The sequence below is a fragment of the Neofelis nebulosa genome, chromosome 2, assembly GCF_028018385.1.
Source record: "Neofelis nebulosa isolate mNeoNeb1 chromosome 2, mNeoNeb1.pri, whole genome shotgun sequence".
In the NCBI taxonomy this organism is placed as follows: Eukaryota; Metazoa; Chordata; class Mammalia; order Carnivora; family Felidae; genus Neofelis; species Neofelis nebulosa.
In genome coordinates this window covers 33,251,073-33,276,963 of record NC_080783.1, presented here as the reverse complement: position 1 = coordinate 33,276,963, position 25,891 = coordinate 33,251,073, and the positions used below count along the sequence as shown (strand labels likewise).

The following is a 25,891-nucleotide window of genomic DNA, read 5'->3' as shown; positions in this document are numbered from 1 at the left end:
ATCATGACCTGAGCCGAAGTCGGGTGCTTAACTGACTGAGCCGCCCAGGTGCCCCAGCGTTTCTTTCTTTTTAATCCTCATGGCACTCCGGAGGGCAGTGTCTTTCTCAAACTACTCTTTCTTTGCAGGCCCCTGGAATATTCTTGTTTCCTAGGGTTCCAGTCAGTACTCACTTCTTGTTTAGTTTTGTTTGTTGTTGTTGTTGTTGTTATTGTTTATTTTGAAAGAGCCAGAGAGAGTAGGAGGGACAGAGAGGGAAGGAGAGAAAAATCCCACGCAGACTCCATGCTGTCAGCACACAGTCTGAAGTGGGGCTTGATCTCATGAACTGTGAGATCATGACCTGAGCCAAAATCAAGAATTGGACACTTAACTGACTGATGAATCACCCAGGCACCCCAATACTCACTTCTCTTATGCGTCATCAACTGTTTGTATACCAATAGCTTTTTTACACAGATTATTTACAGATTTGTCCTTCTGACACAGAACTCCAGACACACTCTGTAACCACACTAATGTATAAAACTGTCCATTAAGTCTCAATTTAGTATTCTATGCCTGTATGAAACTCAGTGGGTTTGAAACTGAACTAATTATATTATGGTTGCCTATGCCTGAAGCTTTTGGAACTAATAATAATGCTAGATGCTATTTACTATGTCCTGGCTTTGTGCATAAGCATTCTCATTTAGTCCTCAGAGCAACCCTGTTTATTTTACAGATGCATTAAGAGAGGTTCAGAACAGTTAAGGACCTTAACCAGGTGGCAATATAGCTGATAGAGTTGGATTTGAACAGGGTCTAGATAGTTTCAAATGCCATATTCTTGCCACTCTGCTGCACTTCTGTCCGCCTCCCTTCACCATGAATACAGTGCACATAGACACCCCTAAGGACTCAGTACTATCGATCTCTTGAATTGCTCAGAAATATTTCATGTTTCTTGATTCTAGTTGTCTTGCTTACTTGGATTATTGCAGTCGCCACTTGATAAATCTTCCTGAATTAGTTTATTCTCCATCCATATTGCTGCCTGAAAATGTCTTCTAAAATGCAAATCTGGTCATGTCATTTCCCTTAAGAAATCTAAAATTTTTGGCATAGTGTTCAAGACCTTCTCTGGCCAATTCATAGTCATATTGCATGGTTCTTTTGTTTTAGTTATTATAAGGTATAAGGTTACATGTAGTTCCTAGAGCTATATTTCACCATCTCCCCCAACCCCCTCCTTTGGCATGTCCTTTCCTGTTCCCTCAGTGTCAAAATCCCCTTTTTAAGAGTTGGCTCAAGTGCCCCATCTGTCACAAAACCTCTGCTCTTCTAGGCATTTCCTTTTCCTCCTTCATTTGTGATTACTGCTACTTTGGTTGTACCTCTGAGATGGCTGTCAATTGGTTCCACTTTCTGGTATTCACACCCTTGTAAAATACCCTCCCCTTGAATATGAGGTGGACTTAGTGACTCAATTCTAATGAAAGAATATAGCAAAAATGATGGGACATCATTACTGAGATTATGTTACTGAAAGGTTGTCATTTGCATCTTGCCATCACTCGCTTATTTGCTCTCTGTGAGTCCTCATTCTTATGGGGTAGAAACTTGTTATACTTAAGTAGACGAAGGGAGAGGCCCAAGTGGAAAGAAACTGATGTCTGTGGCCAACAACAGTCAACAAGGATATGAGGTCTGCCAATAGTTCTGTGAAAGAGCTTGGAAGCAGATCCTTCTCCACTTAAGCCTTGATAACTGCAGCCCCAGATGATACCTGTGATTCCATCTTTGTGAGAGACCCAGAGTCAGAGACACTCAGTTAAATCAAATGTAGATTTCTGAGCCATAGAATCTGTGAGATAATGAATGTGTGATATGTTAAGCCCAGTAAGTTTTAGAATAACTTGTTTTGCAACAATGATTGACTAATACAGATTTTGGTAACTGCAGATGGGGTGCTGCCATAACAAATATATATGAAAGTGGGAATGGCTTTGGATTCAGGCAGTGACTGGAGGTTATAAGAATATTGTATATCATGATGGAGCAGTTTCTTTGAACAGACTATACATTTGGGCTTTGAGGAAGCTGCAAATGAGGACTCAAAAAAAATGAGAAATGTATTGTTGTAAACTGGAGGAAGGGGGTTCCTTGTTATATTGAGGCAGATAACTTAGTAACACTCTTGCCTTCAGTAACATGGAAAGTAGGAAATGTGCCTTATGAACTGGGCGATTTAGCTAAGCAGATTTCTAAGCAAAATGTTGAACAGATTTCTTCTTGCTTCTTCTTAGTAAAATGTGAGAGGTGCTCTGTGAGCACAAAAGTCAAAGTCATTTAGTCTCTTCTTAATAATGTGGACATAATCACTTTTCCAGTATTTGTTATAGTATGTTGTATGTACCTAATTACCTGTATTTCTTAGTAGACTGTGAGTCCTGTGACAGGCCTTCTAATGTAGTAGTTAAAAAAAATAATTAATTAATTTATGAGAGACAGAATGAGACAGAGCACGAATGGGGGAGGAGCAGAGAGAGAAGGAGACACACAATCTGAAGTAGGCTCCAGGCTCTGAGCAAGCGTTCAGCACAGAGCCCCGCGTTGGGCTTGAACCCATGAACCGTAAGATCATGACCTGAGCCGAAGTCAAGACACTTAACCAACTGAGCCACCCAGGCGCCCCTAATGTAGTACTTTAGATCTTGCCCAGAGTCTAATTTTATTTTATTTTATTTATTTATTTTTTCTTCTAGTTATTTATTTATTTATTTATTTTCATTTTTTTATTTTTTAAGATAAGAAATTTACTGTCAAATTGGTTTCCATACAACACCTAGTGCTCATCCCAAAAGGTGCCCTCCTCAATACCCATCACCCACCCTCCCCTCCCTCCCACCCCCCATCAACCCTCAGTTTGTTCTCAGTTTTTAACAGTCTCTTATGCTTTGGCTCTCTCCCACTCTAACCTCTTTTTTTTTTTTTTTTTCCCTTCCCCTCCCCCATGGGTTTCTGTTACGTTTCTCAGGATCCACATAAGAGTGAAACCATATGGTATCTGTCTTTCTCTGTATGGCTTATTTCACTTAGCATCACACTCTCCAGTTCCATCCACGCTGCTACAAAACGCCATATTTCATTTTTTCTCATTGCCACATAGTATTCCATTGTGTATACAAACCACAATTTCTTTATCCATTCATCAGTTGATGGACATTTAGGCTCTTTCCATAATTTGGCTATTGTTGAGAGTGTTGCTATAAACATTGGGGTACAAGTGCCCCTATGCATCAGTACTCCTGTATCCCTTGGATAAATTCCTAGCAGTGCTATTGCTGGGTCATAGGGTAGGTCTATTTTTAATTTTCTGAGGAACCTCCACACTGCTTTCCAGAGCGGCTGCACCAATTTGCATTCCCACCAACAGTGCAAGAGGGTTCCCGTCTCTCCACATCCTCTCCAGCATCTATAGTCTCCTGATTTCTTCATTTTGGCCACTCTGACTGGCGTGAGGTGGTATCTGAGTGTGGTTTTGATTTGTATTTCCCTGATGAGGAGCGACGTTGAACATCTTTTCATGTGCCTGTTGGCCATCCGGATGTCTTCTTTAGAGAAGTGTCTATTCATGTTTTCTGCCCATTTCTTCACTGGGTTATTTGTTTTTCGGGTGTGGAGTTTGATGAGCTCTTTATAGATTTTGGATACTAGCCCTTTGTCCGATGTGTCATTTGCAAATATCTTTTCCCATTCCGTTGGTTGCCTTTTTGTTTTGTTGGTTGTTTCCTTTGCTGTGCAGAAGCTTTTTATCTTCATAAGGTCCCAGTAATTCACTTTTGCTTTTAATTCCCTTGCCTTTGGGGATGTGCTGAGTAAGAGATTGCTACGGCTGAGGTCAGAGAGGTCTTTTCCTGCTTTCTCCTCTAAGGTTTTGATGGTTTCCTGTCTCACATTCAGGTCCTTTATCCATTTTGAGTTTATTTTTGTGAATGGTGTGAGAAAGTGGTCTAGTTTCAACCTTCTGCGTGTTGCTGTCCAGTTCTCCCAGGACCATTTGTTAAAGAGACTGTCTTTTTTCCCTTGCATGTTCTTTCCTGCTTTGTCAAAAATGAGTTGGCCATACGTTTGTGGGTCTAGTTCTGGGGTTTCTATTCTATTCCATTGGTCTATGTGTCTGTTTTTGTGCCAATACCATGCTGTCTTGATGATGACAGCTTTGTAGTAGAGGCTAAAGTCTGGGATTGTGATGCCTCCCGCTTTGGTCTTCTTCTTCAAAATTACTTTGGCTATTCGGGGCCTTTTGTGGTTCCATATGAATTTTAGGATTGCTTGTTCTAGTTTCAAGAAGAATGCTGGTGCAATTTTGATTGGGATTGCATTGAATGTGTAGATAGCTTTGGGTAGTATTGACATTTTGACAATATTTATTCTTCCAATCCATGAGCAGGGAATGTCTTTCCATTTCTTTATATCTTCTTCAATTACCTGCATAAGCTTTCTATAGTTTTCAGCATACAGATCTTTTACATCTTTGGTTAGATTTATTCCTAGGTATTTTATGCTTCTTCGTGCAATTGTGAATGGGATCAGTTTCTTTATTTGTCTTTCTGTTGCTTCATTGTTAGTGTATAAGAATGCAACTGATTTCTGTACATTGATTTTGTATCCTGCAACTTTGCTGAATTCATGTATCAGTTCTAGCAGACTTTTGGTGGAGTCTATCGGATTTTCCATGTATAATATCATGTCATCTGCAAAAAGCGAAAGCTTGACTTCATCTTTGCCAATTTGGATGCCTTTGATTTCCTTTTGTTGTCTGATTGCTGATGCTAGAACTTCCAGCACTATATTAAACAACAGCGGTGAGAGTGGGCATCCCTGTCGTGTTCCTGATCTCAGGGAAAAAGCTCTCAGTTTTTCCCCATTGAGGATGATGTTAGCTGTGGGCTTTTCATAAATGGCTTTTATGATCTTTAAGTATGTTCCTTCTATCCCGACTTTCTCAAGGGTTTTTATTAAGAAAAGGTGCTGGATTTTGTCAAAGGCCTTTTCTGCATCGATTGACAGGATCATATGGTTCTTCTCTTTTTTTTTGTTAATGTGATGTATCACGTTGATCGATTTGCGAATGTTGAACCAGCCCTGCATCCCAGGAATGAATCCCACTTGATCATGGTGAATAATGCTTTTTATATGCTGTTGAATTCGATTTGCTAGTATCTTATTGAGAATTTTTGCATCCATATTCATCAGAGATATTGGCCTGTAGTTCTCTTTTTTTACTGGGTCTCTGTCTGGTTTAGGAATCAAAGTAATACTGGCTTCATAGAATGAGTCTGGAAGTTTTCCTTCCCTTTCTATTTCTTGGAATAGCTTGAGAAGGATAGGTATTATCTCGTATTATCTCTGCTTTAAACGTCTGGTAGAACTCCCCTGGGAAGCCATCTGGTCCTGGACTCTTATTTGTTGGGAGATTTTTGATAACCGATTCAATTTCTTCGCTGGTTATGGGTCTGTTCAAGCTTTCTATTTCCTCCTGATTGAGTTTTGGAAGAGTGTGGGTGTTTAGGAATTTGTCCATTTCTTCCAGGTTGTCCAATTTGTTGGCATATAATTTTTCATAGTATTCCCTGATAATTGTTTGTATCTCTGAGGGATTGGTTGTAATAATTCCATTTTCATTCATGATTTTATCTATTTGGGTCATCTCCCTTTTCTTTTTGAGAAGCCTGGCTAGAGGTTTGTCGATTTTGTTTATTTTTTCAAAAAACCAACTCTTGGTTTCGTTGATCTGCTCTACAGTTTTTTTAGATTCTATATTGTTTATTTCTGCTCTGATCTTTATTATTTCTCTTCTTCTGCTGGGTTTAGGCTGCCTTTGTTGTTCTGCTTCTATTTCCTTTAGGTGTGCTGTTAGATTTTGTATTTGGGATTTTTCTTGTTTCTTGAGATAGGCCTGGATTGCAGTGTATTTTCCTCTCAGGACTGCCTTCGCTGCGTCCCAAAGCGTTTGGATTGTTGTATTTTCATTTTCGTTTGTTTCCATGTATTTTTTAATTTCTTCTCTAATTGCCTGGTTGACCCACTCATTCTTTTTTTTTTTTTTTTTTTAATTTTTTTTTTTTTAATTTTTTTTTCAACGTTTTTTATTTATTTTGGGGACAGAGAGAGACAGAGCATGAATGGGGGAGGGGCAGAGAGAGAGGGAGACACAGAATCGGAAACAGGCTCCAGGCTCCGAGCCATCAGCCCAGAGCCCGACGCGGGGCTCGAACTCACGGACCGCGAGATTGTGACCTGGCTGAAGTCGGACGCTTAACCGACTGCGCCACCCAGGCGCCCCGACCCACTCATTCTTTAGTAGGGTGTTCTTTAACCTCCATGCTTTTGGAGGTTTTCCAGACTTTTTCCTGTGGTTGATTTCAAGCTTCATAGCATTGTGGTCTGAAAGTATGCATGGTATAATTTCAATTCTTGTAAACTTATGAAGGGCTGTTTTGTGACCCAGTATATGATCTATCTTGGAGAATGTTCCATGTGCACTCGAGAAGAAAGTATATTCTGTTGCTTTGGGATGCAGAGTTCTAAATATATCTGTCAAGTCCATCTGATCCAATGTATCATTCAGGGCCCTTGTTTCTTTATTGACTGTGTGTCTAGATGATCTATCCATTGTTGTAAGTGGAGTGTTAAAGTCCCCTGCAATGACCACATTCTTATCAATTAGGTTGCTTATGTTTATGAGTAACTGTTTTATATATCTGGGGGCTCTGGTATTTGGCGCATAGACATTTATAATTGTTAGCTCTTCCTGATGGATAGACCCTGTAATTATTATATAATGCCCTTCTTCATCTCTTGTTACAGCCTTTAATTTAAAGTCTAGTTTGTCTGATATAAGTATGGCTACTCCAGCTTTCTTTTGGCTTCCAGTAGCATGATAAATAGTTCTCCATCCCCTCACTCTCAATCTAAAGGTGTCCTCAGATCTCAAATGAGTCTCTTGTAGACAGCAAATAGATGGGTCTTGTTTTTTTATCCATTCTGATACCCTATGTCTTTTGGTTGGCGCATTTAATCCATTTACATTCAGTGTTATTATAGAAAGATACGGGTTTAGAGTCATTGTGATGTCTGTATGTTTTATGCTTGTAGTGATGTCTCTGGTACTTTGTCTCACAGGATCCCCCTTAGGATCTCTTGTAGGGCTGGTTTCGTGGTGACAAATTCCTTCAGTTTTTGTTTGTTTGGGAAGATCTTTATCTCTCCTTCTATTCTAAATGACAGACTTGCTGGATAAAGGATTCTCGGCTGCATATTTTTTCTGTTTAGCACACTGAAGATATCGTGCCAAGCCTTTCTGGCCTGCCAAGTTTCAAAGGAGAGATCAGTCACGAGTCTTATAGGTCTCCCTTTATATGTGAGGGCACGTTTATCCCTTGCTGCTTTCAGAATTTTCTCTTTATCCTTGTATTTTGCCAGTTTCACTATGATATGTCGTGCAGAAGATCGATTCAAGTTACGTCTGAAGGGAGTTCTCTGTGCCTCTTGGATTTCAATGCCTTTTTCCTTCCCCAGTTCAGGGAAGTTCTCAGCTATAATTTCTTCAAGTACCCCTTCAGCACCTTTCCCTCTCTCTTCCTCCTCTGGGATACCAATTATGCGTATATTATTTCTTTTTAGTGTATCACTTAGTTCTCTAATTTTCCCGTCATACTCCTGGATTTTTTTATCTCTCTTTCTTTCAGCTTCCTCTTTCTCCATAACTTTATCTTCTAGTTCACCTATTCTCTCCTCTGCCTCTTCAATCCGAGCCGTCGTGGTTTCCATTTTGTTTTGCATTTCGTTTAAAGCGTTTTTCAGCTCCTCGTGACTGTTCCTTAGTCCCTTGATCTCTGTAGCAAGAGATTCTCTGCTGTCCTGTATACTGTTTTCAAGCCTAGCGATTAATTTTATGACTATTATTCTAAATTCACTTTCTGTTATATTATTTAAATCCTTTTTGATCAGTTCATTAGCTGTTGTTATTTCCTGGAGATTCTTCTGAGGGGAATTCTTCCGTTTGGTCATTTTGGATAGTCCCTGGAGCGGTGAGGACCTGCAGGGCACTTCCCCCGTGCTGTGGTGTATAACTGGAGTTGGTGGGCGGGGCGCAGTCCGACCTGATGTCTGCCCCCAGCCCACCGCTGGGGCCACAGTCAGACTGGTGTGTGCCTTCTCTTCCCCTCTCCTAGGGGCTGGATTCACTGTGGGGTGGTGTGGCCCGTCTGGGCTACTTGCACACTGCCAGGCTTGTGGTGCTGGGGAGCTGGCGTATTAGCTGGGGTGGGTAGGCAAGGTGCACGGGGGCGGGAGGGGCAGGCTTAGCTCGCTTCTCCTTAGGTGATCCACTTCAGGAGGGGCCCTGTGGCAGCGGGAGGGAGTCAGATCCACTGCCGGAGGTTTGGCTCCGCAGAAGCACAGAGTTGGGTGTTTGCGGGGAGCGAGCAAGTTCCCTGGCAGGAACTGGTTCTCTTTGGGATTTTGGCTGGGGGATGGGCGGGGGAGACGGCGCTGGCGAGCGCCTTTGTTCTCCGCCAAGCTGAGCTCTGCCATCCGGGGGCTCAGCAGCTCTCCCTCCCTTTGTCCTCCAGCCTTCCCGCTTTCTGAGCAGAGCTGTTAACTTATGACCTCCCAGGCCCAGAGTCTAATTTTAAAGAGACTTAGTCTTAAGCCTTGGCTCTGCCTCTTTTTTTCTTTCTTTCCTTCCTTTCTTTCTCTTTCTTTCTTTCTTTCATTTTTTTTTTTTGGATTTTTCTAAATGTTTATTTTTAAGAGAGACAGAGCCTGAGTGGGGGAACGACAGAGATAGAGGGAGACACAGAATCCAAAGCAGGCTCCAGGCCCCAAGCTGTCAGCACAGAGACCAACGCGGGGCTCGAACCCACAAACCTTGAGTTGATCTGAGCTGAAGTCAGACGCCCAACCAAGTGAGCCACCCAGGTGCCCCTCTGCCTCTTCCTTTGTAATGGTGACATGGTACTTAACTTTTCTAATGCTCGCTCAGTTTTGTCATATGGACGGTGGGGTTAATGCTGATAAACTCCTAAGGATTATGCATTTTGACTTTGGTACTCACCACTATATCATCAGTACCTAGAAATGTCTAGTAATATGTGTTTAATAAAGGTTTATTGGATTAATGAATTGAGTATTCTTCACCTCAAAGTGTTACTGTGTAGTTTAAATGAGGTAATGTATGGAAATCAATTAGCATAATGCCTGATATAAATTGCTTAGTCAGTGTTAGTTGTATGTAGGTATTTCATTTTCTCATTTTTATTTTCACCTTTTTCCTCATTATTTATCTAGTTTTATGTGCATTAAAACTACCCCATGAATAAAACAATTCATTAACCAAAAGATTTGTTTATAGTTCTGGGTGATACCTCAGGAATAACTTGAGTTTAAAGTATGATTATTTGGAGAGGAAGAGATTTCTGCTTTTGACCATGAGGAGAAACCATTTCTGGACTTAACCTCCTTAGGTAAATAATGAGAAAATTGGATAAAAGATGTCAAACAACTATTTTTAGATATTGGACAACAGGCAGTGTGGGAATGTGATTCCTGAGAAGAGGGGAACAAGTAAGATGATTGCTATAATTGCCTTGTATTTCTGCTGGAAAACACATTTCAGAGCTTGGTGCAGGCAGGAGGAGTCTTGGTTGGTGCATGATATCTGGTTGAATTGATAAGATAGAGATTGTAGTTCAGGGAAGTTGAAGTGGCTGAAAATTGCTGCACAGAGTTTCAGAGAAGAGGGAGCTATGTGGAAAAAGAGTTCTAGAGATCTGCATAGGGGTTTTCTCTAGCCTTTATTAAAGGAGTGTGTAGAATGTGTGTATGTAGAGTAAAACTTTGTGAGACTGGACAAGGATTGACTGGAGAGCTGTAAGTTGAGTAATTTCCAGAGCTGGGGAATTGCTGAAGCATTGAGCAGACAGAGGTGAGACCTTTTTCATTACCTGGAATGTTCCATAGAGACCCCAACAGGCCTATGTCTTAGTAGTAGGGCTAAACTAGCCAAGAGTAAAATCTACCCACAGTCTATCCTAAACCTTAAAAATAAACTTCAAAGATCAAGCTGATCCACAGGTTACTTAACTGACTTTCAGAACAAAGCCTAAAAATCTTTAAAGGAAGATAACAAAATCCAGACACTTAAAAGTATATCATTCTGTATAGCACCCAATAAAAAATTACTAGAATCCGGAAAATATGAACGCCAGGAGAAAACTAACAGTGAAAACAGACTAAGATAATAAAGGTGGTAGAATTAGCAGACCAAAACTTTATAAATATGCTCAGTGTGCTCAAAGATTTAAAGGAAAACTGTAATGAGAAGAAAAAATAAGTTTAAAAAAGACTGAATGGAGTTTGTACAGATGAGAAATACACTAAGTGAAATGAACAAATTAACTGAGATTAACATCAGTTTTTTTTAAATCTGATGAAGAAAAGATCAGTGAAGTTGAGGACATAGCAATAGAAACTACCCAAAAATTAAACACAGAGAAAAGAAAGGCATAAATAAATAAATGAACAGAACTTTGTGGCCTGAGGTATAATATGGGTGTAATTTTACTCCAGAGCAAGGGGGACAGGGAAAAAAATTTTAAAGAAAAAGTGACTGAAAATTTCTCAACTTTGTAAACACTATAAACCTAATGATCCAGAGGGTTCAGTATCCCAAGCAGGATAAGCACAAAGAAGACCATAATCAAATGGCTGAAAGACAGTGGTAGAGAAAAAAGTTTAAAGCAGCTGGAGAAAAATGACGGACAAAAAAAATGATGGCAGATTTCTTGCTAGAAATAATATGTATCAACATAATGGAATGACATCTTTCTTTTTTTTTCACTTGAAATTTACTTGACATGCAGTGTTAGTTTCAAGGGTATAACATAGTGATTCAAGAATTCTGTACATTACACAGTTTCATCACTGTAAGTGTATATTTACCATCTTTCACCATGTAATAATACTAATGACTGTATTCCCTGTGCTTTACTTTTATCCCTGTGACTTATTTTATAACTGGAAGTTTATACCTCTTAATCTGATGGAATGACATCTTTTGAGTGCTGAAAGATAAAACTGTAAACTCAAATTTTTTATATCCAGCAAAAATATCCTTCAAAATGAATTTTCATATATACAAAATGATAGAATTATTTACCAGCAATCTGGCACTGCAAGAAATGTTAAAGCAGTTCTTCAGGTGAAAGGAAAATGAAACCAAATAGCAAATTGGGTCTATACAAAGAAATAAAGAACACTGGCAATAGTAAGTGTAAGTGAGAGAGAGAAAAGACTTTTTTTGTCATCGTTTGATTTCTTTAGAAAATAATTGCTTTAAAGCTAAATAGTAATATCATATATGGGTGTATAATGTATACATAAAGTACATGACAACAGTAGCACAAAAGACAGTAGGCAACAATTGAAACATGCAGCACTAAGAGTCTTCTGTTATATGTAAAGTGATATAATTTGAAGGTAGAGTGTGATAAAGTAGGATGCATGTTGTAAAACCCTACAGCAACCAAGCAAAAGGTAAAAGAGATATAGCTAATGTATCAGTGGAGTATATGAACTACTAAAAATACTCCAGCCAAAATTATTTAGGAAAAGAGGGAAAAAAAACCAAATGGAACAAATAGAAAATAAATTGGTATACACATAACAGTGTTAAATGGTCTAAGCACCTTAGTTAAAATACAGAGCTTATCAGACTGGAGCAAGATCCAATTATGTACAACCTAAAGACTTTAAAGAACCAGATAGTTTGAAAGTAAAAAGATGGGAAAATACACACTGTACAAAACTGAGTATAGAGTGTAAGAAAGCTAGAATATTAACTACTATTTAAAGTAGACTTAAGAATAAGGAAAAAGAGAGATATTTCATAATGACAAGAGGATCAATTTATCAGCAACGTGTTCTTTAGGTGTGTATGTTTCCATTAGGAAAGCCTCAAAATTCATGAAGCAGAGGTCAACATTCCTTTCCTAGTAATTGATAATACAAGTAGACAGAAAATAAGTAAGCAGTTAGAAGACTTAAGCAACATTATCAAGAAACATAACCTAATTTACATTTATAGAGCATGTAATAGTAGCACAGTACACATTCTTTTCAACTACACATGGAACATTCACCAAGATCTACCATATGAACCATAAAATAAGTCTCATTTACTTCAAAAGAATGAAATCATATAGAAGTGTTCTCTGAGCATAACAGTTAAATTAGAAATCAGCAACAGCTATATGGAAAGTATTTGGAAATACAAAAAACAATTGTAAATAATCTATGGATCAAAGAAGAAACCACAAGGGAAATTAGAAAAAAAAAATTTTTTTTTAGTTTATTTTGAGAGAGAGAGCAAGGGAGCCAGGGGAGAGGCAGAGAAAGAGGGAGAGAGAGAATCCCAAGAAGGCTCTGCACTGACAGTGCCCACTGATGTGGGAATTGAGCTCACAAATCATGAGATCATGACCTGAGCCAAAAATCAAGAGTTGGATGTTTAACCAACAGCCACCCATGTGTCCTGGGAAATTAGAAAATATTTTGGATTGAATGGTAATGAAAGCAACATAAACTATTTGGGATACAGCTAAGACATGCTTAAAGGGAAATGTATAGGTTTTTTGTTTTGTTTTGTTTTGTTTTTGCGGGGGGTGGGGATGTATAATTTTGAAAGATGCTTGTATTAGAAATGAAGAAAAATTTAAAATCAGTAATTTTCTAAGCGTTTATTTTAAGCTAGAAAAAGAAGAGCAAATTAAACAGAAAGTAGAAGGAAGGAAATAAAACCGAAATCAGTGATTTAGAAAATTGATAAAATAATTGAGAAAAATCAGTGAAATCAAAAGCTGGTTCTTTGAAAGGATATATAAAAATGATAAAACTTTAGATTGATGAAGGAAAAAAAGGTACAAATTAACAGTGCCAAGAATGAAAGGGTATTACTACAGATCATGCATAAATTAAAAGTATAATAAAGGATCATTGTGGACTTTATGCCAGTAAATTCAACGATTTAGATGAAGTAGACAAATTCCTTAAAAGAGACAAACTACCAAAACTGACACAAGAAGAAATAGAAAACCTGAATATCCCTTTAACTATCCTTATATCTATGAAATAAATTGAATTCGTAATTAAAAACTCATTAAAAAAAAACTGGCCAGATAGTTCAAATGTGAATTCTATCAAAATTTTAAGAAAAAAATAATTATGATTGTCCCTAAACATTTTCAGAAAATAGGAGAGATTTTTCCCAGCTCATTTTATAAGATAGTATAACACCAATATCAAAGCCATATAAAGCCATTTTAAGAAAACTACACAACAGTATCCTTCATATACAAGCATAAAACTCCTTTACAAAATATTATCAAGTCAAATCCAGCAGTATAAATATGATGATATATCAGGATTAAGTGGAGTTTATGCCAAGTATATAAGTTTAACAGTAAAAAAAAAAAAAAAAATACAGTCCTTACTATTCAGAGATTCCATATTTGAAAATTTGCCCACTAGCTGAATTTTATTTGTAACTTAAAAATCAATACTTGTGACACTTGGGATCACTTGCAGACATTTAATGACAAATTTGAGTCACACAATACACATATTCCCTACTGAGGTCAAAGCTCTCTGCTTTCTTTCAGCTCTCCTATTGTAAACAAGTATTCTTTTCACAGTATATTTAGTGTTACATTTTTCCCATTTTTTGCTTTTTGCTTTTTTCTTTAAAATGGCCTCCAAGTGTAGTGCTGATGTGCAATCTTGTCTTCCTAATCACAAGGTCATTATGTGCCTTATGGAGAAAATATGTGTGTTAGATAAACTTTGTTTAGGCATGAATTATAGTGATGTTGGCCATGATTTCAGTGTTTATGAATCAATCCTGTGTATTAAATAAGGTGTCTTTAAACAGAAACACTTAAAGCTGTTTATTAATTAATTATTACAAATGTTGTAATCAGAGGCTCATAGGGGTCTAAACTTGGGTATCCACTAGGAACAGTGGTTCAGTGTTCACAATTTCAGTGTTCATTGGAGACTTTATAGTACATAATTACCATGAATAATGATACTTGACTATTTCACCCTGTTATCTAAGGGCAAAGAAGGAAAATCACTGTTAACTCAGTTTATGCAGAAAAATGTGTTTGACAAAATTAAACATCCTTGTTAAAAACTCTCAGGAAACTCAGAATAGAAGATAACTTCATTAACTAAAGCCTGCTTTATTGTCTTATATATAAGCGTATAATATATGTTTATATATAATAGCCTATAGCTATGTTAGCCTACAGCTAACATCTTTCTTTACTCAAGATCAGGAATAAACTAACTATTTTACCTCCGATGACTCCTATTCTGGTCTTAAAATTTACATTAAAAATACATAAAATTTGATTTTTTATTATTAAATTTTAGAATTATACAAAATTGCAAAGACCTAAAATTTATATTGAAATGCAGGTAGACAAACAGTATTGAAAAATAGCAACTTAAAGTTGAAGAACTTGTACTGTACTGCTGTGGACAGAGATATAGATCAGTGGAGCAGAGTAGAATATCCAGAAATAGCCCATATATTTCAGTAAAGATTCCTTAAGTTAGTTCTGTGGGGGCAAATATAATATTTTCAACAAATGGTTTTGGAATGAATGTGTGGGGTGGGGGGAGTGATAATCCTTGATCAGATTATACACAAAAATGAAATCTAAATTGATCAAAGATCTAAATTTGAAAGCTAAAATTGAAAAATGTCCAAAAGATGACTTAGAAGCAGATCTTGATCTTAGGATAGGCAAAGATTTCTTAGGAAGTAAAAAACACAAACTGTTAGAAGTAGCTGATAAATTTATTATAGTGAAATTAAAAATTGCTTTTCAGAAAACATCATTAAGAAAAGGAAAAGACACACCTCAGACTAGGCAGAAATTTTCAGCTACATATATTTGACAGAGGACTTGGATCCAAAATAAAGGCATACCTTGGAGATTTTGCAGGTGTGGTTGCAGACCATCCCCATAAAGTGAATGTTGCAATAAAACAAGTCAGATTAGTTTTTTGGTTTCCCAGTGCATATAAAAATTATGTTTGTGCTGTACTGTAGCTTATTATTAAGCTGTGCAATATTATATATTTTTTTAAAGGTACATAATTGAAAAATATTAAAAAAATTTTTTTCAAGTTTTATTTATTTTTGAGAGGGAGAGCATGAGTTGGGGAGTGGCAGAGAGAGAGGGAGACACAGAATCCGAAGCAGGCTCCAGGCTCTGAGCTGTCAGCACAGAGCCCGACGCGGGGCTTGAACTCACAGACTGTGAGATGATGACCTGAGTTGAAGTCGGACGCCCAACCGACTGAACCACCCAGGCGCCCCTTGAAAAATCCTTTATTGCTAAAAAATGCTAACCACCATCTGAACTTTCAGAGTCGTCATCTTTTTGCTTGTGGGTCCTGCCTTGATGTCAATGGCTGCTAACTGATCAGGGTGGTGGTTGCTGAAGGTTGGGATTGCTATGGAAATTTCTTAAAGTAAGTGCTTCATTGATTGACCTTCCTTTCATGAATGATTTCTCTGTAACCTGTGATGCTTTCTGATAGCAGTTTTACCCACAGTAGAACTTTTTTCAGAATTCAAATCAAACCCTGCTGCTGCTTTATCAACTCCGTTAATGTAATGTTCAAATTATTTTGTTGTCATTTCAACAGTTTTCATAGCATCTTCACTAGAAGCAGATTCATCTCAAGAAACTACTTTCTTTTCTCATCTGTTCAAGTTTTATCATAAAATTGCAGCAAATTAGTCATATCTCCAGACTCTACTTCTAATTCTGGTTTTGCTCTTTCCACCATATCTGCAGTTACTTCCTCCACTGAAGTCTTGAGTCCCTCAAAGTCATCCATGAGGGTTAGAATCAATGTCTTGCAAACTCCTGTTCATATTGATATTTTGACCTCTTCCCATGAATCACAGATGTTCTTCATGGTGTCTAGAATGGTGAATCCTTACCAGAGGTTTTCAATTTTACTTTACTCACATCCAACAGAGGAATCACCATCTAGGCAGCTATAGTGTTATGAAATGTATTTCATAAATAATAACACTTGAAAAGTCAAAAAGACTCCTTGATCCATGGGCTACAGAATGGATGTTGTGTTAGCAGGCATGAAAACATTAATCTCATTGCCTATTTCCATCATAACTCTTGGGTGATCAGGTGTATTCTCAGTGAGCAGTAATATTTGGAAAGGAGTTTTGTTTTGCTTTTTTTTTTTTTCCTGAACAGTAGGTCTCAACAGTGGGCTTAAGATATTAAGTAAACCATGTAAACAGATATGCTGTTATCCAGGCTTTGTTTTTCCATTTATAGAGCAAAGGCAGAGTAGTTTAGCATAATTCTTAAGGGTCCTAAGATTTTCAGAATGGTCAGTGAGCATTTGCTTCATCCTAGTTACCAGCTACATTAATTCCTAACAAAGACAGTCAGCCTCTCATTTGAAGATTTGAAGCCAGGCATGGACTTCTTCTCTCTAGCTGTGAAAGACCTAGATAGCATCCTTTTCCTGTATAAAACTGTTTTATCTACGTTGAAAATCTGTTGTTTTGTATAGCTACCTTCATTAATTATCTTAGTTGGGTCTTCTGGATAACTTGCTGCAGCTTTTACATCAGTACTTGCTGTTTCATCTTGCACTTTATGTTATAGAGATGGCTTCTTTTTTTCTTTCTTTTCTTAAACATTATTTTTATTTATTTGCTTTTTAAGTAGACTTCATGCCCAATTGGGGCTCAAACTAATGACCCTGAGATCAGGAGTTGCACACTCTACCAACTGAGCCAGCTAGGGGCCCCAATACGGCTTCTTTTCTTAAACCTCGCAAACCAATCTCTGCTAACTTCCAACTTTTCTTCTGTGGCTTCCTCACATCTTTCAGCCTCCATAGAATTGAAGAGAGTTAGGGCCTTGTCTGGATTAGTCTTTGGCCTAGGGGAATGTTGTGACTGGTTTGATCTTATATCTAGACCACTATAACTTTCTCCATATCAGCAGTAGGGGTGTTTGGCTTTCTTATTATTCATATGTTCACTGGAGTAGCACTTTTAATTTTCTTTAAGAATGTTTTCTTTGCATTCACAACTTGGCTAACTGGCATAAGAGGACTATCTTAGCGTATCTAGGCTCTGGACATACCTTCCTCACTAAGCTTAAACATTTCTAGCTTTTGATTGAAAGTGAGAGATCACATGGAGGCCATTGTAGAATTATTAATTGGTCTAAGTTCAATATTGTTGTGTCTCAAGGAAGGCTCAAGGAGAGGAATAGAAAGGGGGAACCTGCTGGTCAGTGGAGCAGTCAGAGCACAAACAACATTTATCAACTAAGTTCATTGTCTTATATGGGTGTGGCTTGTGGTGCCCCAAGACAATTACAATGATAATATCAAGGATCACTAATCACGGATCATCATAACAAATTTAATGATGAAAAAGTTTGAAATACTGAGAGAATTACCAAAATGTGACAGAGGCATGAAGTGAGCAAATGCTGTTTGAAAAATGGCACAGACTTTTTCAACTCAGGGTTGCTACAAACCTTCAATTTAAAAAAAAAAAAAAAAAAAAAAAATCAAATCAAATCTGTCAAATGCATTAAAGCAAAGTGCAATAAAATCAGGTCTGAAATAAAATTTCCAGAGACATTTTGAGGGAAAGACGGGAAGAGAGAGAGTGAGTGTGTGTGTGTGTGTGTGTGTGTGCGCGTGTGCGCGCGCGCGTGTGTAGGAAGAAGTTTAGTGGATAAATAGGCATATACTTTTATAAGAATTTAATCATACTATGCATAGTATTTAACATAAAATTAACTGTTTTACTTAAAAATAATGAGAAAAGGAAGCTAAAATGAAACTGAAGGAACCTCCTTTAAATGTTTCTTCAACAGAAGAAAAGATCTCTATAAAAGAGAGATCAGGAGTAATATTTAAAAATACTGGTAATGTATAAAAAATATAAATTGCCAGTAAAATCTGAGTATTTTATAACTTAGTAATCAAAATGCAAATAAAAAGGTATTTTTAATCTTTTTTTAGATTGGCAGAAAATGATAAAGTACACTGCAGAATGTGGGTAAATGAGTATTCTTGTGAGGGCAAAATCGTTTCTGGTGGAAGGCAGTGTGGCAGTACTTAAAATTTTAATATATGTGTATCCTTAGATATATAATTTGACGTCTAGAAATTTTTTCACAAAGAGATAATTAAATGTAAAAAGATATCGATCTGCCTCTAGAAATGTCTATCATTATGGGATTAAGTTAAGTATATCCATTCAATATGATAGTATACAGCTATTAAAAATGGTGATGTATTATAGATTTATATTTATTGCAATGGAAATAGGTCCTCAACAAGCTCATTTTATTTCTCAACAATAAGTAATAGCATGCCTAATGGAGCCTTACTTATATAAAATTGTGTGTGTGAATGGTAGACAAATTTCTGAGATAAATACTCACTAAAATGGTTATCTCTGAGTGGTGTCCTATTGGCATTTATTTGTGTTGTTAGATTTCTTTACAATAAGTATTTTATCATTTTTGTATTTGAAAAAGGTGAGACTTTTTTTTTCCCTCACTGAACAAATGAATATGAATACAACCTTTAAGCAGTACCTGATTAAGTTCTACAAATAGCTAAATCTAACAAGGTCTATAGAATCTGTTAATATAATACCCAGGGGCTGTGCTTTGGGATGCTCTACTGTTGCCGTTGAAGTTACTCAGGAACCAACAGAACTGGTCACAGATAGTTGGGGAGTTCTGAACTTTAGAGCCCAAGGCATTGACTGCTGTTTTTAGTGCCACACCCTGCTGTAGTTCACTTCTTTAAAGACTTGATTGTTAAAAAACAAAGTTAAGTTTGAACCTTTGTTTTGTTGTTTTGATTTAGTTTTATTTTTAGCTTCATTTACATATAATTGACAAAGTTTTAACATATTTAAAGTGACTTGGTGTATGTATACATTGTGAAAGGATTCCTCTAATCTGTTTAAATAACATTCATCATCTCACATATGTATCTTTTCATTTATTTATTTATTTATTTATTAATGTTTTATGTATTTTTGAGAGAGAGAGAGAGAAAGAGTATGAGTGGGGGAGGGGTAGAGAGAGAGAGGGAGACAGATTCCAAAGCAGGCTCCAGGCTCTGAGCTGTTAGCACAGAGCCCAGTGCAGGGCTCGAACCCCCGAACTGTGAGATCATGACCTGAGTTGAAGTCGGGCACTTAACAGACTCAGCCACCCAGGAGCTCCTTTAAAGTTCTATATGAAGTAAATTTTAATTGTACAATACAATGATAATTAAGTGTAGTCACCATGTTATACGTTAGATCTTCAGACTTTATTTATTTATTGTGCAGTTGAAAGTTTGTACCGTTTCATCAACTTCTCCCTATTTTCCCATGCCTTGGCAATCACTTTTCTTTTTCCTTTTTTTTTAAATTTTTTTTTTTTTTTTTTGAGAAAGAGAGAGAGAGAGCAGGGGAGGGGCAGAGAGAGAGAGAGAGAGAGAGAGAGAGAGAGAGAATGAATGAATCCCAAGCAGGCTCCACACTGTCAGCACAGAGCCTGATGCCTGGCTCGAACTCACAAACCATGAGATCATGACATGAGCCAAAACCAACAGTTGGATGCTCAACCACTGAACCACCCAGGTGCCCCCTGGCAATAATTTTTCTATGAGTTTGACTTTTTTCTTTTTTTTTTTTTTTAAACATTCCACATGAAAGTAATACCAGGAAGTATTTGTCTTTGTTGTTTTACTTTGGATTAACAAGAGTGTGGTGCACGCTTGCCCTTGTTTATGAAGAATAGTAACATTAGAAGGCATTCTCCTCTCTGCATATATATCAGGTACCATCTTAATCATTGGGTTGGAGGGGAAGTAAAATTCCTGCCCTCCAAAATTTCATTCTTTAGTAGAGCACTGAACAGTCAAGGGACTATTTCTGTGAACCGTACTATGGCAGCACAACAGTAGGACTTTTGACTTAGATGTTAGTGTGGTTCTTGGACTTGGGTGGCTGTTCAAGGAAGATCTTCCAGGGGAGGGGTGCCTGGGTGGCTCAGTCTTAAGCATCTTACTCTTGATCTCCACTCAGGTCGTGATCTCACGGTTCAAGCCCCACATTGGTCTCTGCGCTGACAATGTGGAACCTGCTTGGGATTCTCTCTTTCTCTCCCTCTCTCTGCTCCCTCACTCATGCCTGTGCAGGCTTTCATGTGCGTGCATGCTCTCTCTCAAAATAAATAAATAAACTTAAAAAAAAAAAAAAAAAGGATTTTCCAGGGGAAATATCTGAACTGAATTTTGAATTTCAGTTTAGACATCTGAACTGAAGTTTGAAAGGTTAAACATGAATTAGCCAAACCAAAGAAAGAGCTATCTAGGGAAATCTAGGTAGAGACAAAGGCATGGAGGCATGCAAAGCACAGTACTTGTTGGGAACTGTAGATCCTTCAGCCTGGTGTAGAGATTGAGGTAGTACAGGCAACAGAATGAAGCTAGAGAGGTCTGATCATGAAGGGTCTTGTCAGCTGTCAGAGTTTTTTCCTCTGGACTTCTTATAAATACAGCCTTTGTTTAGGTAGGATGGGAATCTTTGAGTCATCTTTGACTATTGAGACTCCCTCCCATCCTTAAACTCCCTTATAATTAGGCACCAAATCCTGTCAATTTTGGGAACTTGGATTGAAATGGAATCATGACAAGCTAGATGTAGACTGTGTTCCTTACTGTAACTTAAGTCTTTTTAATTTCTAGGTCTTTGCCTTGGCTCACAGACCCTTAGTAAATGTTCAAATGAGTGGGTTATAGGAAGGGAGTTCTAAAGAGAAAATGTTTAGTATTTTTACACGTGATGATGTATAATTTTTCTATTCTTCATTCCATTATAGAATATTTAAAAGTGTTTTGTTTTTGTTTTTTAAATTTATTTTTGAGAAAGAGAGCATGAGTGGGGGACGGCAGAGAGAGGGACACAGGATCCAAAGCAGGCTTCAGGCTCTGAGCCATCAGCACAGAGCCCAATGCATGGCTCAAACTCCCAAACCATGAGATCATGACCTGAGCCAAAGTCGGACACTCAACCAACTGAGCTACCCAGGCGCCACTATTATAGAAAATTTAATAGTCTTAAGAGGCCTCGTTGAAAAGTCAACTCTTCAATAATTAAAAATCTCCAAAATGGAATCAGACCGATTAGTAAGATCTGCTTGGTCAGTGTACTGGTGGGTGACTGAAGCAGCATCATGGTAGGAAAGAGGTACCAGAAAGCTTCTGGCGATTTGATTTTGATGAATATACCCCAGATCACATAGTGTATGTCTTTTTTTTTTTTCCTAGCTGAGAACAGTCATGTGACTGTCCAGTAGAGATTAATTTTTTAGTTAGAGGAAATTTGTGAACATGTACATTTATTGCTTTTTACTTGTCATAATAATGTGAGAATGCGCTTTCTTGAACTTACGGACACATACAGCGTTTATTTTGTGTTTACTATAAAAGGAAGACTATGCAGAGATGGTTAGCATTTGCAACAATTAGGCATTGTTTCAGTGAAATAATTGTGCCATTTTGAAAGCAAATTATGTATCGGAGGCATATCTTTGAAGCAGCTTTATGATTATCAGCAACACAGGTGCTGTAACTATTATTTTAGTGGAATTGAATCTTTTGTTATATGGGTCACATAACCAGGAACTGAACTTTTACACTTGTAACTGTGCAAGACTCTTATTAAGACATAATGTAATACAAACAGAAGATAGGTGTCTCAAAGTGTTTTTGTATATGGGCTTAAGAGCAAAGGTATTTATCACATAGAACTAGAATGATAGCATTATAATACAGTCCAATTTATGCATATGTTTAATATTTTAAAGCCTTTCTTTTGTTTCCTTCCTTCTTTTCTTAAAGTATAAATTAGCTAAGCCTATTTCCTTCTCCCATCAAAGAAAAAAAGGAGATACAAAGGTGTTTCTTCTGTCACCTCTCACTTCCCATTACCTAATTTTTAAAGTTTTTTTTTCCTTTTTTTAACTCACATTTAAATCTATATGCTGTAGCTTGAAATGAAAAAGATTTTTGCATATGTGGCTTCAATGAACGTTCCTATAGCCTGGTTAATATGGTTTTATTGTGACAAAATCTCCCTAAGATGTGTGTTATATAGAGCTGATTAAAATGGAATTTTCCTTGTAACTTTATCTTAGCTGTCTTATATCCTTTTGAGTATAGGTGGTATAATGATAAATAAGTATTTGTTTCTTATACTTATTTAATCTTAAAACCAAGATGAACATTTTTAAAATGGGTAGATACACATTTGTCTTATTTTCTTTTTTCCTGTAGAGATCATTACAGTTGTAACAAATAATACAGGTTTTGTACACTTTGCCCAGTCTCCCTCAGTAATAACATTTTGTAGAACCATAGTACAATATTACAACCAGGATATTGACATTGTACAATCTATTCTTATTAATTCAGATTTTTCCAGTTTTACTTGAACTCATTTGTATATGTGTATAATTCTATACTGTTTAATCTCTGTATGTTTGTATATCTATCACTACAGTAAAGCTGAATAGCTCCTTATCACAAGGGTCCCTCTTGTTGCCCTTTTATAACACCTGCTTTTCTTCTGCCAGTTCATTGTTCCTCCCCATCTCTGACTCCTGGCAGCCAGTAATCTCTCCTCCATTTCTAAATGTTTTTTCATTTCAAAAGTGTTATATAAATGAAATCATATAGTATGTAACCATGTGAGATTGACTGTTTTCACTCAGTATAATTCCCTGGAGATTCCTCCAAGTTTGTATGAATTAGTCACTTACTCCTTTTTATTACTTGTTTTTTTCAAGTTAGAGAATTTCCACATAGTTTAGTACTTAGTTTCTACTTTGTTTCCTTCCTAATCTATTTTAAAAATACATATATTTGTCTTAAATCTAGGTGACAAAACACGACCACCATCCTCAAGCCCCTCTAGTATTATCCGGCGCACTTCCTCTCTGGATACACTTGCTGCTCCATACCTTGCAGGGCACTGGCCTCGTGATAGTCATGGGCAGGCTGCTCCTTGCATGAGGGACAAGGCTACACAGGTAGGTTTATTAAAATTCTTTTTTTTGGGAGGTGGGGAAGGGCGCCTGGGTGGCTCAGTCGGTTAAGTGTCTGACTTCAGCTCGGTCTGTGAGTTCGAGCCCCACATCAGGCTCTGTGCTGACAGCTCAGATCCTGGAGCCTGCTTCAGGTTTTGTGTCTCCCTCTCTCTCTGCCCTTCCCCCACTCGCTCATGCTCGCTCTCTCTCTCTCTCTCTCTCTCTCTCAAAAATAAATAAACATTAAAAAAAAAATTTTTTTGGGGCACCTGGGTGGCTCAGTCGGTTGGGCAACCAACTTTGGCTCAGGTTATGATTTCACGGTTTGTGAGTTGGAGCCCTACGTCAGGCTTTGTGCTGACAGCTCAGAGCCTGGAGCCTGCGTTGGATTCTGTGTCTCCCTTTCTCTCTGACCCTCCCCTGCTCACACTCTGTCTCTCTGTCTCTGTCTCTGTCTCTCTCTCTCTCTCAAAAATAAACATTAAAAAAAGGGTTTTTTTTAATGTAAAAAAAATTTTTTTTTTGAGAGAGTACACATGAGCTAGTGCAAGCAGGGGAGGGGGCAAAGGGAGAGGGGAGAGAGAGAATCAGAAGCAGGCAGGCTCCACACTCAGAGTCTGATGCTTAACTGACAGAGCCACCCACGTGCCCCCATTTTGACCATTTTTAAGTATATAACTTAGTAGCATCAATTACATTCACACTCTTGTGCAACTATTGCCATTATCTGTTTCAAAACTTTTCATCACCCAAACAAAAACTCAGTAAGTCCTCATTCTTTTTCCAGCCCCTGTAACCACTATTCAACTTTCTGTTTCTGTGAATTTGCCTGTTCTAGGTATTTCATATAACTGGAAGCATATGATATTTGTACTTCTTTATCTGACTCATTTTGCTTAACATAATGTTTTCAAGGTTTATCCATGTTGTACCATTTGTTTTCATGGCTGAATAATATTCTATTGGATGGATAAACATGTTTATCCATTTCTGGTTTTGGACATTGGGGTTGTTTACAAACTTTGGCAATTGTGAACAGTGCTGAAACAAACATTGGTGTGTAGATATCTGTTTGAATCTCTGCTCTCAATTCCTTTTGGCACGTATGTAGGAGTGAAATTGCTGGGTCATATATTTAGCTTTTAGAGGAACAGTCTGGCAGTTCCTCTAAAATATATGGCTCAGCAGCTGCACCAGTTTACATTCCCTCCAGCTGTGTATAAGGACTCCAGTTTCTCCATATCCTCACCAAAACTTAACTATTTTTCTGTTTTTTCTTCAGTATAGCTATCCTGGTAGATATGAAATTATATCTTGTGAGTTTTATTTATATTTTCCTAATGACTGATGATGTTGAGCATCTTTTCATATGCTTATTGTATATCTTCTTTGGAGTTCAGGCAATTTTTAACATCTCTGTGCTTTTGTTTCCTCTTTGTAAAATGGGAGCAGGACACCTGGGTGGTTCAGTCAGTTAAGTACCCCACTCTTGGTTTTGGCTCAAGTCATGATCTCACGGTCATGGGATCAAGCTCTGCATTGGGCTGAGCGTGGAGCCTGCTTAGGATTCTCTTTCCCTCTCTCTCTCTCTGCCCCTACCCTGCTTGCACACGCACACACACTGTCTCTCTCAAAATAACTAAATAAACATTAAAAAAAAAAATAAAATGGGGAAAAGAATAGTACCTGTCTTTTAAGGTTATTATGAGGATTAAACAAGGATTAAACAAGGAAATATATATAAAACACTTAGAACAGTGGCTGGCACATAGTAAGCATTTAATAAATGCTTGCCATTGAAATTACTACCTTTGGTTATTGTCACAACAAGAATGGCATGTAGATTTCATATCCTGTGTAGTTTGTTTACTGCCATTAGCTTCCCTGGAGGATTATGTTGAAAAAGATTCAGGCTAAAGATTATTGGGACTGATTAGCAGTTTTTGCCCATGTTGAGAGACTTGGGGCTCTTTTATCACCCCTGGTCCAGACAGTGCTAGAGCAGACAATATGATGGAAGTATTTATCTTATAGTGTAGATGGGTGCTTGCAGGAAGTTCCTGTTAGACTTTTGACAAAACTTTTCATGTTATGACTCTGAGCCCTGGTTCTTCATTTAAAAAAATATGTAAGACTCTAAGGTCTCTCTCAGTATTTCAGGGATGAGTGGGAATGAGAAGCAGAGGTTCTGAAAAATACAGAGAAAGGCAGCATCAAAAAAGTTTAGGAAGGGCTGCCCGGGTGGCTCAGTCGGTTAAGCGTCCGACTTCAGCTCAGGTCACGATCTCACGGTTTGTGGGTTTGAGCCCTGTGTCATACTCTGTGCTGACAGCTCGAAGCCTGCTTTGGATTCTGTGTCTCCCTCTCTCTCTCTGACCCTTGCCCACTCATGCTCTTTCTCTTTCTCAAATATAAATAATAAACATTAAAAACAAAAAGTTTAGTAGGAGTGTGGCAGCAAGTTTTTAAAGATGTTAATCTCCTCTCCTGCCGTACCTCCACCCCATCATTGCTTTGGTCATGAGAATGAGTGCCTGATTAAGATTTTATTGTACATGATTATTTGTTATCCTAATTACTTGACACAAAGATAGCAAAAATGTGGCATCATTTCTTTTTTTCTGTGTCTCTGGCAGACATTGCCTATTCCCTGTGAACTCAAATTG

General features: G+C 37.6%; 1 protein-coding gene across 1 annotated transcript in view; it reads left to right on the top strand.

The window, feature by feature from the left end:
* FAM117B (family with sequence similarity 117 member B) overlaps positions 1–25,891 on the top strand; it is a 101,874-nt gene that overhangs the window by 38,062 nt on the left and 37,921 nt on the right. The window contains exon 2 of the mRNA XM_058708852.1: positions 23,077–23,228. Within this exon, the coding sequence (XP_058564835.1) occupies positions 23,077–23,228 (152 nt within the window). The remainder of the gene's footprint in view (positions 1–23,076; positions 23,229–25,891) is intronic.